Source organism: Neodiprion pinetum, chromosome 5 (genome assembly GCF_021155775.2).
Source record: "Neodiprion pinetum isolate iyNeoPine1 chromosome 5, iyNeoPine1.2, whole genome shotgun sequence".
Taxonomy (NCBI): Eukaryota; Metazoa; Arthropoda; class Insecta; order Hymenoptera; family Diprionidae; genus Neodiprion; species Neodiprion pinetum.
The window spans coordinates 33,155,686-33,170,693 of record NC_060236.1 but is presented as its reverse complement, the minus strand read 5'-3'; the positions used below and the strand labels follow the sequence as shown (position 1 = coordinate 33,170,693).

The window sequence follows — 15,008 nt, the reverse complement described above, 5'->3', positions numbered from 1 at the left end:
GGTGATGTTGGCGACAGTTTTTAGGACCTATTTAACCAGCGGTGGGTAACTAATCCTGCAACTAATGCCGGGCGAAATGGCTCTAGGTCCGGAGAAAGGCGCTACGGCACGGTAAAGCTGGAACTAAAGTTAAAGTGGGAGTATTGTAGCGGTGAGATCTATCAATGCTAAGAGAACTTGAAACCGAGATCGACATGATAATATACGGTTCTGCACTGTGATGTCAAGAATTAATTCGCGCTTCTGCTTATTTTTCCTTTAATTTGATTGAAATTTAATTCCTCGTTGTATAATAAGGCTTTTCTCAAATCCACTGGGGAATGAATTAATCCTAGAATGAAGGGAGCAGAGTTATTTGATTAGTTACGTCAAAACGTGAAAGTTATAACGAGACTTTTGCAACCTTAATTATGTGGAATTAAGATAATTACGGTTATCCTTTGTTCAATAATCGCAAAGATGGCTCATGATTTCAGTATACATTTACTATATATACAGTAAATGTATATGATAGCGGTTTAAAAGGTGATTTGAAATTTTATGGAAATGAAAGAATTTCAATTCTGAGTCTCGTCAACGGAGACAATGAAAATCATAATGTAGTTTCTCAAAATTCGTTCATTTAAATCTCGATTAACTTTGCCGCTGCCTGCCGCCCGCTGCCAGCTTTTTCTTCCCTGGCAATATCCCAACTTCAGCCCCCTGAGAATCCCTGCGTCTTACTCTGCCTTCACCCTTCACCAGATGAATTGCAAGAGGTCCTGAAATCCGGCTGCCCTTTCGAGCACGTAATTTTAGTAGGCGCGAGACGACGCGTGTTCCAGGGACGCGATACGAACAAAATTGTTCACGTTCTTGTGTAAAAATAAGATGAGGTTATCCTCTATCTTTCTCTCTCTCTCTTTTTCCTTTCATAGCCAACTGCGTTTACGGGTGAACTTTGCATCGCGATGCGATCAAACTAGTATGGTTACGTTTCGGAATCCCTCTGTTCGCACTGTCACGTATCAGGAATCATCTTTTTTTACTGGTATACATTTCTGGAATTCGCTACCGTCTGAAATCACGCCCATTCTGCCTGTCTTTCGATCGCGTTGCTATGAATATTTGATGGCGGCAGAGGAACGTGAAGCGAACCCGGTATAGATATGGAGTATGATAATTTGATAATTTGTTAATGTGTAAAATTGTGCAGAGTATGGGTATTGTGCCTGTATGGTTGTATGATAATTTTCAGCTTTTTTTCTGCAGAGTGTATGTAGCGCTTGTAATTATCATTTCATTATTTCTGTTTCTACTTTGGATTAGTATTACTTTCTTTCTGTTAATTATTTACTTCCCGTGTTATTTTGATTTAACTATTGTTTACTTTTTTGTTTGTTGTTATTCTAATTAAGCTTTTCTTTTCTTTTTTGCTTGTTGTTATTTTCTTTTAGGTTTTGTTTTTCCTCGATTATTATTAGAATTAATTAGTCTTAGGTTATCATTGGTTTTTTATAATTTTTGCCTGTGGTCCTTGGGGAGTTACACTCCAAAATCAAATAAATATACTTTCGCTCTCTCTCTCTCTCTCTCTCTCTCTCTCCCTCTTTATGTCTCTCTTTCTGAATTGGGAATAAGAAGAAGATTTCCCTCGGGAAAAACCTCCTGTGAAATTTTCGTTTAAAAATAATCGTCCGGTTCTTTATAGATTCTCACGGGACAAACAGAGGCTGAATGGTTTAGTAAATTTATTATTCAAAATAATTTCTCGCTTATATTCAGGATATGTACGTGAAGGATTTTAAACTACTCGGATATTTTTTTTTTTTCTGTCAAATTGAATCCTCGTTTAACGTGACTTATAAATAATACATTCTACAAGATTATATTCTTTCTGGCTCGTTTAAAATATTCAACATTCCAAATAGCAATGTGTATGCAAATTGCTTTCAACGTCTTCTCTTCAAAAATACATAAGACCGACGGAAGGAAACGCGAATAAACGAAAATTTTATAAAACAATTTTGCGCGCCGGGTAGAGAATCGTGGAAATTTTCATAACAATTTATACTGTTACTTGGCGTAAGTTTATTTGTGCGAGACTTTCGCATCGGGTGGCTACTGATCAGCATCAAATGTTTGTACCTATAGTAATGATTACCACGCCTCGCCATTCAGACGATATTTCACGTTGCGCTACGTAAAATACGTAAGTGGATTTTGAAAATTCCTCTCATTGTAAGCACACTCATCGTCTGACCGAGAAATACAACAGTTCTTTCGGAGTGAAGTCTACAGGCACTCGACTTGAGTGAAGGTACTGCCTGCAAAATGCATCTCTCGAGGACGCACGGAGGCTCTCATAACTGTGAGCTTGCGGTCCGAGCTGAGAAGAGGAAGACTTGATACTTAAGGAGCCGTAATCCGCCTATAACTGCACCTTTACCGCCATCACGTGGTATTAAGAAGTGTAAACCTGAGCAGAAATTCTCATGAGACTTGCCTTACCACCACCTTCATCAAGTACACATCGGGTTACCTGATCAGAGCCTGGACCGGAAATGTAACGTACCGTTCTAGAATGCCCTGATCAGGTTGATTTTACGTGTTTGCGATGGTCAGACCCTGATCAGGAGTTGATCAGAAATGGATATGGGAGCAGATATCTACACAACTGTTCAACTGCACAATCATATTTCGTACGATGTTGCAGGTAGATGGTCACACTTTATTATAAGTCATCTGATACGTTTATCATGAGAACGCCAAGGACTCCATGACGCCTGGTGGCTGCTCGCGGTACTTGCAATGTGTCACGTTTAGTCAAGATCAAATCAGGTGCACCGTAATAGAGTTTGCTTGACCCAAGCCTGCTCAGGACCAGATCAGGCATACCTTACTCAGATATGCCTGATATTAACCTGACTAGGGCCACATTAGGCGTGCCTAAGTAAGGGACGCCTTAGACCGACCTTAATGACGCAAGCCTGATTTTAACCTGATCAGGGCCTGCTGGGACGTCAGGTTGGTCGGATTGAATTTCTACTTGGAAAGTTATGGGCCGTTCGATGTAAGGAAAAAAATGGTAGAGTTTCCATAAAATTCTTGAGAACCACCGTGGTTTTCCTTCAGCACTACGGCCTGAAATAGTAGCTACGTATTTCCGTTGGATTTTCTCTTCCCCTCCGGTTTTGGTCCGGCGGCGTCTGGGATGGGTGTCAGGCTTCTCTGACATCCAACTCCCGATCTGTCTGTGTATTTCCGAGCATGGTTTGACTTGTTTCTGAGGTAGTCTGACGCCGGGCCATCGACTTCTCGAACACATCTCCGTTCGTCTCGCTACTTTCGGCCAATTTTCCTGTCGGGTGGTACTCAGCTGTGAAATTGGCTTCCGATTGAACTACCCTATCCAACCCTGTTCCCCATTCCGTACGATCGTCACCTGAAATATCTCGTTACTCGGCTTGGCTCTACTTCGTCGTGACACTCGCGCACACACACACATACACACACACGTCTCGCTGTTTCTTGGCTTTTTTGAAACTGTACTTACAACAGGCGCTGAGGCTCGAACCTTTCGCGTCTCGCGTGAAAAGGGCAAATCGAAGGTGGATAACGTAATAACTTGAAGAATAAGGAGAATGAGGAATATGGATGAAGGCATCAACGCTTCTCTTCGATTTGCGAGTTTTAGTATATACTACATGCAGGTATATGTACTTTCGTAAGTATATACGTATAGGCCGGGCTTTAGCACTTGGATTGTTTCCTTTCACGTATTTCATATGCTCTCAGTGATCTGCAGGACTGCTGCTGCTGCTGCTTCTGCTGTTCTCGCTGAGTACAAAAGTGACGGCCTCGTTTGTTCTTTTATACTTATTTCGTGCTTTTTTGATGCCCTCTTTGTTTCCGCGAGTTCTCGTTCTACAGTCATTTCCTACTCGTTGTCGGAACCCCTTTTTCCAGATTCCCCATCTCCGCCACTCTCCGTTTTAGTGCCGAAGAGACGTACAACTAGAATCATTTTAATTAATCAAATGGAGCATAAAGTTATTTAATTCGACTTCTCTGTCTCCCCTTACCGGTCTCGTCCGCCGCTTCCTGATTAAACTACATGACCAATTTTCTACCTTCTCTTGTGGAAAACAATTTGGAGAACAACCTTCAGGGGACTGGAAAATATGTTCCCGTTCTCTTTGGAGTATAAGAAATAAATGCGCCGTACCTGTAGGCGGGTATCAAGATAAGAATCCTCAAGTCAGTCACTCCCATTTACCGTTATTTTATACACACAATTTCAGAATATTAGTAAAATTATGGAATATACGTAGGGTAATTTATTGTTGATTAAAGCATGGTGAAAAATTTTCTATGAACAATCTAAAAGTCATTCTCTCTAACAAGTATCATAACTCGAAATGTGCTAACACTCATTTTATGAATCAGAGTTCTCATCGTAGCTCAAAATATATGCCGTGAATTTCAACTCATCTGTAATCTAATCTTGGTTAAAAGATTTATGATATTCTGTATAACCTGTCAAAAAACCAATTGAACAATTTCAGCAGAGAATTGTGTCGAGTCGTTGAAACTTTGCTATCGTTTTCTGAAAAATAACCAATTTCAAGCTACGCCAGCCCTTTGCCATCTACAGCGGGGGAAAACTAGTTCGATAATTAATTAAAGCAAACAGATATAACAATTGAATTTGTGTAGGTAAAAATTTTAAGTCAGTCATAGTATTAATAACCGGGGCTGAATATTGATACGGCACACGCACGGAAGTGAATAATGGGACTTAGTACTTTTACCTCTCATTCGTGATTGAGGGTAGTTAAATGCCCCTTCTAAAATTACATTACTTTTGATTTAATATATCGTATATACGCACTTGAAAATACAAAGTTATTCAATTCGTGCCACCGCACAATAGTTGCCGGGGATCGTGCCATTGGCAGGCACACGAAAACTGTGCGGTTTGCGGTTCAACGATTTGTTTAATGATAAGATAATAGTTGTTAAGCAGAATAAAACTTTGTCGAATATTCACGCTCCACCTCGGCAGGAAGTAATTCTTGTTATTATACTTTCTGGCCTACAATCGACCCAATTGTATGTCGTCCGATTCGAGGTATTCATAAAAATTTCATTTAGCTATTTTCGAGGCAACATTTCCGCGGCACAAAACGTGAGGCATAAAATTCGACGTTAAAAATACCCGTGAAACCATCTTTGTCTGTCTCGCAGCAATTGTAGAAAATTATCTGAAACGTTTTAAATCGGAATCAAAGGCTTTCTAATTTTATTTGCATAGAAAAGTTGTTGTATAACATTGACACAAGTTGACGAAGCATTGAATGATACTCGAAAGATTTCCTGGAGCAGCAGGTACACTAAAAGTTAATCTCATGAATTTCACTTCGCAGATATTATTCCCGCCTGCAATTTTGTGAGTATAAAGAATACGTCCTATAAGTTCCAGACGTCCAAGAATCGCACTAATCTGGGCCCAGGACGTAAAGCTGATTCAGTGAGTACGATTTAAAGCTGGAATAAAAAAAGGTCAGCAGCTAATGATTTGGTCACAGAAAATCGAAGGTCACGCCGCGGTAGCAGGATACGAACAAAGATCAAGGGGGTCGTTCTGGTTATCCTCGTAAAATAAAATGCGGAACGAATTTAGCCTCTTGTCACCTCGATTAGGTGCTCCTGTCGGGTAGAGCCGGGCAATATCTTGAGGTTTGTGTTACCGACGTAGAGCTGCCGAGCGGGATGGTGCTGCGGGTGGGGGTGGGGGTGGGGGGAAAGCTTGGCGCCGAGTGATCGGCCTTTGCGCAGAACGTTTAAGCTTCTCGCGCGAGCGGCGAGAGTCGCGTATTCCTCCCCCGTCCCCCCTCCCGCCTCGCCACTTCGTTCCGAAAGTTCGCGGACGATTGAACACGAAGCTCGGCAGTCGCGAGGCGGGCACGTTGACGAAAGCACCATCAAACCCCCCAGCGCAGCCCCGCGGCGAAGCTCTGAACATAAAGCTTGCCAAGCAGAGCGAGTGTACTGCGAGAAACGAAAGCACAGCGCAGAGTCGATCGGCGAATTTCCCCCTCCAGTCTAATTCAGGGGATGGTCGGAGATGTTGGGTTAGTCGGGCAGTAGTGCGTGGTCGGTTGCCCTAGTCAAGGGGCACAGCTGGCGCTTCTCTTACCCCGTTGAATCAATCCGCTCGAGGAGGAGCAGCGCGTGTTTGTTGCTGAAAAGGCTCTCTCGCTGGGCTCCGCGGAGTCGCAGTTTCATATCTTGAAGAGCCGACGGTACCATAAATTGTCACGAGGCATCTATCGATTTGTCTCGGCGACGCCGACGGCCGTGGCGGCGTTATGAGCATGTGACTTGGGCTCGGTGAGGAGAAATTCTTAGACGGCATAATCTCCGGCTTTTCAACCCCGGCAATTGGAAGTCGGATATTTTATGGAGGAGCGTATTCTGCTTCACAGGGTGTGTAGACCTGCTTGTACATCGCATACAGTGGTCCTGAGGTCAGGTGGTAGACTCCAATGTCCGAAAGTTGACGCGGGCTTAGACGGGAGAGCTTTTTTAATCCAGAAAAAAACAAACTGAAAGGATCGCCACGAGGCCCCGAGGGATGCTCTAAGACGCTCTCTATCGATTGGATTCTCTATCGTATTGGGTTTGAAGTAGGTCTTTTCTTGCGGATAAGAATGGAGAGAGGAATTCCTCGACCGCTTTTCTGAGCTCGAAGGGAGGAGGAGAAAACACGTAAAAAAAAGACGGTTTCAAAACAGACTTTCTCAACTATACCAACCCATACAGAGAAACTATTGATTTGGTATTCGTGCAACAAGATACTCGGTCGCAGATCCATCGTCGCAGTTCTTCCCTACCTCGAGGAAAAACCCGTAAATATTGGTGTAAGCACAGGTAACTGGTACATTTGGCCCTCCCGATGTAGAATGTAAAACTTGAAGATGAAGGCGAGGGCGAAGTCCGGGGTGAGAAGCTCCGAGGCTGACAAAGGAGTGGGGCAAAACGCTGAAGCAATGTCGGGGGAAGAAAATATTTTTCCAAGTATTTTTCGGGTGTTACTTTTCCCAGGCGAAACGTGCTCCCTTGGGCAAAACTCGTCGGAGCACATTTGAATCGATAACACGCGCCCACTGCTGAGAAACACACATCAGCAGTAGCATTAGCATCAACAGCAGTAGCAGTAGCACCGGCAATGCCCAAGTAAAAGAAGAAAATAGTCTATTCGTTGGGAACTTGGAACTTCCACCAAGTTTGTATCCTCCTTGACGAACGTGGTGGAAATGGATGCTGAAACCTGAGTACTGGACTCTTCACAGAAGGCGGTATTCTTGTGAAAAACTACTAACGTGTACCTCCATCCTCTTCACAGGCTCCCACTTCATCCCTGTACCGGCTTAAGTGCCTTTATTTTCGTACTCACTGAGACTCCACACTGTCGGACCAAACGTGCCAAATTCCGATCTCAAGATGAATCCAAGTCTTGACAAACTTCGTTCAGGAAACGCCGGTTGTCGTCATCAAGCGATCACTCCATCCCAGAACTTGGGATGTTCCTAATGGGCCCGCGAACACGTGACCATTAGCGGTCAACCGAATACCGGAAATGAGAAGAATCATGGGATTTTGCTCTCAGCTCGTTCCGCGGGGTGGAGTCCAACTGGCGGGAGAATGTGACTATTAGTGGTTAATGGGTACAGAAAATCACGAGCGTTTCCTGACAACTTTTGCATCAATATGCAACCATTCCGTGGGACTAGTTTGGCCTGGTTGGCGTTGATGATCGTTAACGTAGTCACGGCAACAAGGAAGAACGAACGAGAGGCTGTCCTGATCCCAGGAGATATAGTCCTGGGGGGGCTGTTTCCGGTTCATGAAAAAGGTGGCTCGTCCTGCGGTCCGAAAATCTACAACCGAGGAGTACAGAGGCTCGAGGCGATGCTGTTTGCCGTTGACCAGATAAATAAGCAGCATGAAATTCTACCGGGAATAGCGCTAGGTGTTCACATACTGGACACTTGCAGCCGGGACACTTACGCGTTAAATCAGAGCCTCCACTTTGTCAGAGCGTCGCTGTCCAATCAGGACATAAGTGTTCTGGAGTGTGCCGACCGTTCGACGCCGAGGGTTCGCAAGAGCGCGAACGCCGGTCCCGTTTATGGAGTCATCGGGGGCTCGTACAGCTCAGTTTCACTCCAGGTGGCAAACCTCTTGCGGCTATTTCACATACCGCAAATATCGCCGGCCTCGACCGCGAATGCGTTAAGTGACAAAACACGATTCGACTATTTCGCCCGCACCGTGCCACCGGACACCTTCCAGTCCATGGCCCTCGTGGACGTGGTCAAGAGCGTCAACTGGTCCTACGTCTCGACCATTTACTCGGAAGGCTCCTACGGCGAGTACGGAATCGAAATGTTCACGCGTCAGGCGAACGACAGGAACGTGTGCATCGCGGCTGCCGAAAAGGTGCCCAGCGCCGCGGACGATAAGGTGTTCGACAACATTATCGCTAAGCTCCTCAAGAAGCCCAACGCCAGAGCTGTCCTTCTCTTTACTAGAGCCGAGGACGCCAGACGGATATTGGAGGCTGCTCGTCGCTCGAACCTGACCCAACCGTTCCAGTGGATCGCGAGCGACGGCTGGGGGAAGCAGATCAAGCTTGTCGAGGGCCTTGAAGACGTCGCTGAAGGCGCGATCACGGTTGAACTTCAGTCCGAAAATCTGCCTGGCTTCGATGATTACATGGCCTCGCTCACTCCGGAGACAAATCGACGGAATCCGTGGTTCGGCGAGTACTGGGAAGACGCTTTCGCCTGCACCCTGCAGAAGAACGTACCCCTGGTCACCAACCACACGATCAACGTTTGCTCCTCAAGGTTTCAGCTGACACCGGCATACGGCTACGAACAAGAGTCCAAGGTCCAGTTCGTCGTCGATGCTGTATACGCCTTTGCCTACGCGCTGCACAACCTGCAGAGTGATCTCTGCGGACGGAACGTGGGGCTTTGTCCAGCTATGGTCAACTTCGACAGGGGTGTATTCTACAGGAGTTATCTCCTCAATGTTTCTTTCACTGGTTCGTAGTCCATGATGTCGTTGTTGAAGACTCGAGTACTACCTACGTCTTAAGCGCAACGCCAACCGCGAAATTTAGTGACAAGTTTTCGCTAGTCTTTTTCATACCTTGACCCCTTCTTCGCATTTCACTTTTCGCAGGCTCTTTGCCGTACTGATTTATTGCCGGCCGTTCCCTGTCAGCAGTTCGGGTTAATTACTCAATTACTCGTTCGTTCGATCGTTCCCTTCCTTCCCTCCCTCTCTCACTCCCCTTAGCTCGTGCCTACGTACGTCAGTTCCTGATGCATTTCATTTTTCAGATGCTGCCGGCAGCGAGGTGAAGTTTGACGAGCACGGAGATGGCTTGCCACGCTACGATATTTTGAACTTTCGCAAGGTCGATCCGAACGGCACCAACGGATACTATTACCGGGTAAGTGCAATTTCCTAACAAATTACCAAGTTCATCAAGTACAACAGCCTTGCGTCGATTAGTAATGCTTCCGATCGAGAGGAAAGTGATTTAAAATATTTACGACTGTCGATATCAATTATAATACCGGTACCATGTACAGTCACCGGAAAACGGGATCATCAGGGAAAAAAATCCTGCCGACAGCCGACGACATCTGATACAGTTGTAAAATTATGAGGGTAGTATATGTATCAGGCACCGACAGACTGATTAATGGGTTTACAAATGCAATATTTTGCCGCGTCAACCTCGTTGTCAGGGTCAATAGAATCACGGCGTAACTCTGGGGACATGCCAGTGCTGTTGCATGGCGGGTAATGCATTATAGATCAACATCCCAGTCCCAACACCGTAGCTAACGCAGATTTTTCTTACGTATAAACAAGTAGAGAGAACCGCTAGAGAATGCGCTGATTATATTCCTGTGCAGTCGGGGCGTATTGCGGCCCCTTTATCCCCCCGTGTAACAAATATACAACTATACATAAATCGATATCCTTCAGGTAGTGGGAAAGTGGTATAACAAGTCCCTCAATATCAGCACGGATGATCTGGTCTGGTCGAAGGGAGCAACGGAAATTCCTATCTCGGCTTGTTCGCTGCCCTGCGCTGCCGGGATGATAAAAAAACAGCAGGGTGACACGTGCTGCTGGGTCTGCGACCAGTGCGAATCTTACGAGTACGTGTTCGACGAAAAGACGTGCAAGGAGTGCGAGGAGAACCACTGGCCACACCCTGACAAAAAGGGCTGCTACGAACTACCGATAACTTACGTTAAGTGGAGCAGTGCATTCGCTATTGTTCCCGCGGTGATCTCGTGTCTAGGGATCACCGCAACTCTCGCGGTTGGAGGTCTCCTCTTCCAGCACAGAGACACACCCGTTGTTCGGGCTTCCGGAAGAGAGTTGACCGGCATTCTTTTGGCCGGAGTACTCGTATGTTACTTGAACACTTTCGTCCTCCTGGCGAAAACGACCACCGTCACCTGCGTCCTGCAACGATTCGGCGTCGGTGTTAGTTTCAGTGCGGTTTATGGTGCCCTCCTCACAAAGACCAATAGAATAGCGAGAATATTCGACTCAGCATCGAGGTCCGCCCGCAGGCCTCGGTACATAAGCCCCACATCTCAGGTCTGCATCGCCACTGCCCTGATCGCCTTTCAAGTGGTCATAACCCTGGTCTGGATGATAGTCGAGCCGCCGGGTACGAAGAAATTTCAACCCGACAGAACGCAGGTGATAATTCGGTGCAACATCCAGCACATGAGCTTCCTCTTCTCCCAACTCTACAACGCCTTGTTGATCGTAATATCGACTATCTACGCGGTCAAGACCCGCAAGATACCCGAGAACTTTAACGAGAGCAAGTTCATAGGGTTTACGATGTACACCACCTGCATAATATGGCTAGCCTTTGTCCCCATTTACTTCGGGACCGAGAACTCTCACGAGACCCAAATCACCACCCTGTGCATTGCCATCAGCCTCAGTGCATCGGTTGCGCTGGTCTGTCTCTACTCGCCGAAAGTCTACATTATCATATTTCAACCGGACAAAAATATTCGCGGAAAGGTAACCATGAGCGGCAGCACGTTTAAGAAGCAGGGTAGCAGTGCAGGTGCATCTTCGGTCACGAAATGTAAGTGACCTCCGTTAATTCTCGTCGCCGTTTGGTCACTCGACCCCATCACCTCCCGGATTTCCCTATCCAGATATTCCGCACAGTTCGATGTAATCCTCGATTGTTTCACAGAAAAGTGCAATTCCCAGCACACCCAGACTAAAGACCGATTTGGCACTTGGCCATGAGAGGCAGGCCGACACCTCGTGTGTAAACTTTCCAAGCCTCACCTCATACTAATTGCAGTATAAAGCAACATTCCCAGGACTGTCTAGAGAAATACGTTGATAATAATTGTTCGGTTGTTTCGCGAAATTTTTTACAACTTTCGGGTTATTATTATCCGACCCAGCAAAGTGGGCGTGGTAAAGTTTTTCAGCGCAAATAGGAAGTAAACTTTGTACGAACAAAACGAACATATGTATTTGAATGTAACCATTTGTTGGGCAATTATACTGCCAACCATGCATTCCATCGTATACATGTAGGTACCCACACTGTTGATCAGATAGAGAAGTCGGTCTATCTTGGTGGTCGATCAATTTGCGGTCGACCGTACTACATGCCTGTCATACCGCCGACCTACATTTCATAACGAGATCAATACCCGACTATGCGTAAATTAACGTTTTTCAAAACCGTTTCTCGATTTTTCACCTCGCATTAAACGTCCGTAAGAATCCGTCCTTTCGGAAACTCTGTCGCTCCCCTAAAATTACGGATCGCCCGATAGCAGCAGCCCTCGAACACTCTCATCAGCAGCCCCGTAATTTCAGGTACCGCATGCGATGGACCGAGCGAAAACGTCCCTCTCCAGCCGGCAATCAACGCTACAGCCCAAACGTCAGTTGGCACACCACAAACTCCAACACGTACCGTCCTTGCGTTTAAAGCCGGCAACGAGGAAGCAGTTGCTCAGCTTTAGCCACCCACAATCGAAGGGTCGTTCATCCTGATTATCGACTTGAAAAGAGGAATAATCTACAACATATTTGAATTTATCCCTCGACATAATTTGAGGTTGTGAAAGGAAACGATCCGGTCGAGTCAACTGTATAAAGACAAGTCTTTTCTCTTGATGTTTTATGTCAACCTTGAGTCTGTGCTGAAGATTCCTAATTCCTATCACCCAAGGCTACGCTTCATATCTGAGATTGAACGCAACGATAAAATCAATTTTTCAATGACAATAACCATATTGTAACCAACTGGCATCGTGAACCTACTTTTTGGGGTAGGTTCCTAAATTTCAATTTTACACATCCGATCTATCAAAAATGGACGATGGACTTTAATGTTGTTGGACAGAGCCATTCCTTTGCTTCACAGAAAATTTCATAAAGACAACTGCCAACCTGTCAAGTCGTTTCTTCACGACAATAATTACCCGAAAAGTTCTTTCAAGTCTTTGATTATGAAAAGATGACATGTTTAGCAGTATGAGAAATCTTCTGCGAGCCATGATCAGTTCCGCTTCACCCTTACTGATACGTTAGGGAATATTTCTATACTGTTAATAGTTAACGAAACAAACAGATCCAAGTGTCGTTTTCTACCTCTTCCATATGTTAAAGGTTTTTACGAAAGCTTCAATAGTACAGCGAGAAAGTTCGATATTTTCACTGTTACGAAGTTAAATAACAAGTTGTGGAACATCATCGTGAAAGGCAAAGACAAGGTATTTATCACCTCCCAATGGAACGCCGTGTATGAGATCAATTGATCTTTTGTTCTCTTATGTTTAAACATTTCTTATAATTATAAAATGTTATCGCTTTTCATAATGAACTATAATTTTCCGACGAGGGTGACAAGCTGACCATCAAAACTTTAGCAAAAAGACTCGTTTTTCTACATTTGACTCGACTGCCTCGTTTCCTTCCACAACCTCAGGAATAATTTACGTTCGAGTGCCTATAACTGTCTATTTATTAGATATATATCCGCGGGCCCGTGATGGGTTGAAAAGCGAGGAAGCTTAACGAGTATTTCGAACGTTTTTCCCGCTAATTTTCAATAAAATGCTCTATGAATACTCAACTGCAACGCTGTGATGCGACTGCAGTGATTCAAACTTGAATTCCTTCCTTCCGTACCTATTTATAATATCAATCCATGTGGTGTCGAATGACCGTTTCACACATTTCCTTATCTTCGCCCATTTTTCAGTTATTTTAGAATCATGGGTAAATCGTTAACAGTCGTGACGGAATGTGTAAACGGGACTCGAAAGTTGCCTGAACGAAGAATAAGAATGTAATTCTGACTGGTCGGAATGTCGAAAAAAATTTTTTTAAATACTCAAGGTGTGGCTTAGGGCAACACTGAAAATCGTACAACGTTCCAAACAAAATATACCTATAGGCTAAAATAATTTTAACGCATTTGAGAAATAGAATACGCATAAAAAAGCTATAACGTGACGAGTGAACGTGAACCGTGAGTGTTGCGTGTGAAAAAATGATTAGATAAATCCACATACAGTAGGAGTAATTAAAGTAATATAACATATATACATAATAATCATACGCTTAGTAAATTGGTGATCGTACAAACAGATATAATATATTGACGATTCAAAGAACCGTTGAGATAATTATTTATTATATACACATTATAGAATCGTTTATCTATACCTAAAATACGGAAATATAATATATATATACATATATATAAAATGAGGTAAGCAAATATATAGGTTGATAAACCAATACAAAGTAAGGGGAAAACGGTCTGTAGATAAGTAAATGCATCAAATCAATGTTGTACGAATAGGGTTATGTAGGATGAGACATATTATATGTACATATAAATATATACTATATATTTGCACCGTTGTTTTAAACCATGGAATAGAAGACAATTTTTTCTTTTGATAAATAAAAACATCTTTTGACACGTGGACCATGCATTGAGAGGAATATGTGTACATGTGTGTAAAAATCTGCCCTACGTAGCAAGTGCACATTATGAATATTAATATACGTATGTATAAGATCAACATGTCATGCATATGTATACATACACATATACATAGGTTTATATGTAACATTCTGTGAAAGAGGAAGAAACAACCTGTCTGTACTAAAAGTTAACACGTCACTTTCTAAAGGTTTGATGATATATGATTAAATTTTTCATGTTCCTTATCGGAATTACCACTTCTTCGATCGCGAGTAATGAATTTATAGTTATGTATACGTGATTGAGCGATTATGCTATTGTTTATTCTGTTGGCCTCTGTGTACAGTTGTTGATGTTTGTCGTATCGTAATAAATTGTAACGAATTGTAATAAAAAATGATACATATTTTCTTATATTCGATCGATTTTTTCAACCATATAACGATGTATGGTACAAACGCTGTCGCATATCGATGCTTCGCTAATTGCATCGTCTAATTGAAAGAAATACAGAAAAACAAACGAATAACGAACCAAGCTCGAAAATGGGAGAACTGCACGAAATATGCATTCGGACGGTGAAACGTATACGTTAAACGCAAAGCCTGCGCACTCCGCGTGTAATTTAATTGTCACTTGAGGTTCAACCGCGGCTTACTGAAGCCCCGATTTCCATAAACTAAATATTCAATTCACTCGAGATAGGAACCTCAGGGTCATTAAAGGCCAACCGTAGAAATAAGTGATTGGTAGAATGAGAATAATAAACAAGGTAAGTCAAAGAAAATCGAACCAAGAATAAGAAGCTACAGTTCAGTTTATCTTTCAGCTGCTGCGGTGTACAACGAATCTCGAATCAGTTAGATTTTCTCTACTCGATTCCCTCTCCCCACCAGAAAATGACAAATACGGTAAAAAGAGCAGAATGAAC

At 43.8% G+C, this 15,008-nt stretch overlaps 1 protein-coding gene and 1 long non-coding RNA gene across 2 annotated transcripts; one reads left to right on the top strand and one right to left on the bottom strand.

The window, feature by feature from the left end:
- Nucleotides 1–3,688: 3,688 nt before the first annotated feature.
- Nucleotides 3,689–4,965, bottom strand: LOC124220689 (uncharacterized). The gene is made up of 3 exons (XR_006883648.2): nucleotides 4,874–4,965; nucleotides 4,065–4,207; nucleotides 3,689–3,996 (listed from the first exon to the last, which is right to left on the bottom strand). It is a non-coding gene; the product is annotated as an uncharacterized lncRNA (long non-coding RNA).
- A 997-nt stretch (nucleotides 4,966–5,962) lies between these two features.
- Nucleotides 5,963–14,470, top strand: mGluR (metabotropic Glutamate Receptor). Its single transcript, XM_046629945.2, has 5 exons — nucleotides 5,963–6,375; nucleotides 6,471–9,097; nucleotides 9,399–9,511; nucleotides 10,057–11,191; nucleotides 11,950–14,470. The coding sequence occupies exons 2-5, from the start codon at nucleotides 7,756–7,758 to the stop codon at nucleotides 12,096–12,098; spliced, it is 2,739 nt and encodes a 912-aa protein (XP_046485901.1). The 5' UTR covers nucleotides 5,963–6,375; nucleotides 6,471–7,755; the 3' UTR covers nucleotides 12,099–14,470.
- The last annotated feature ends 538 nt before the right edge of the window (nucleotides 14,471–15,008 follow it).

Bases quoted from the DNA above. Each gene is read 5' to 3' on its own strand.
- mGluR (XM_046629945.2), top strand. From the start codon at position 7,756: ATGCAACCATTCCGTGGGACTAGTTTGGCCTGGTTGGCGTTGATGATC. The intron at 9,512-10,056 runs GTAAGTGCAATT...GATATCCTTCAG, and splicing joins CCAACGGATACTATTACCGG to GTAGTGGGAAAGTGGTATAA. The intron at 11,192-11,949 runs GTAAGTGACCTC...CCGTAATTTCAG, and splicing joins TGCATCTTCGGTCACGAAAT to GTACCGCATGCGATGGACCG.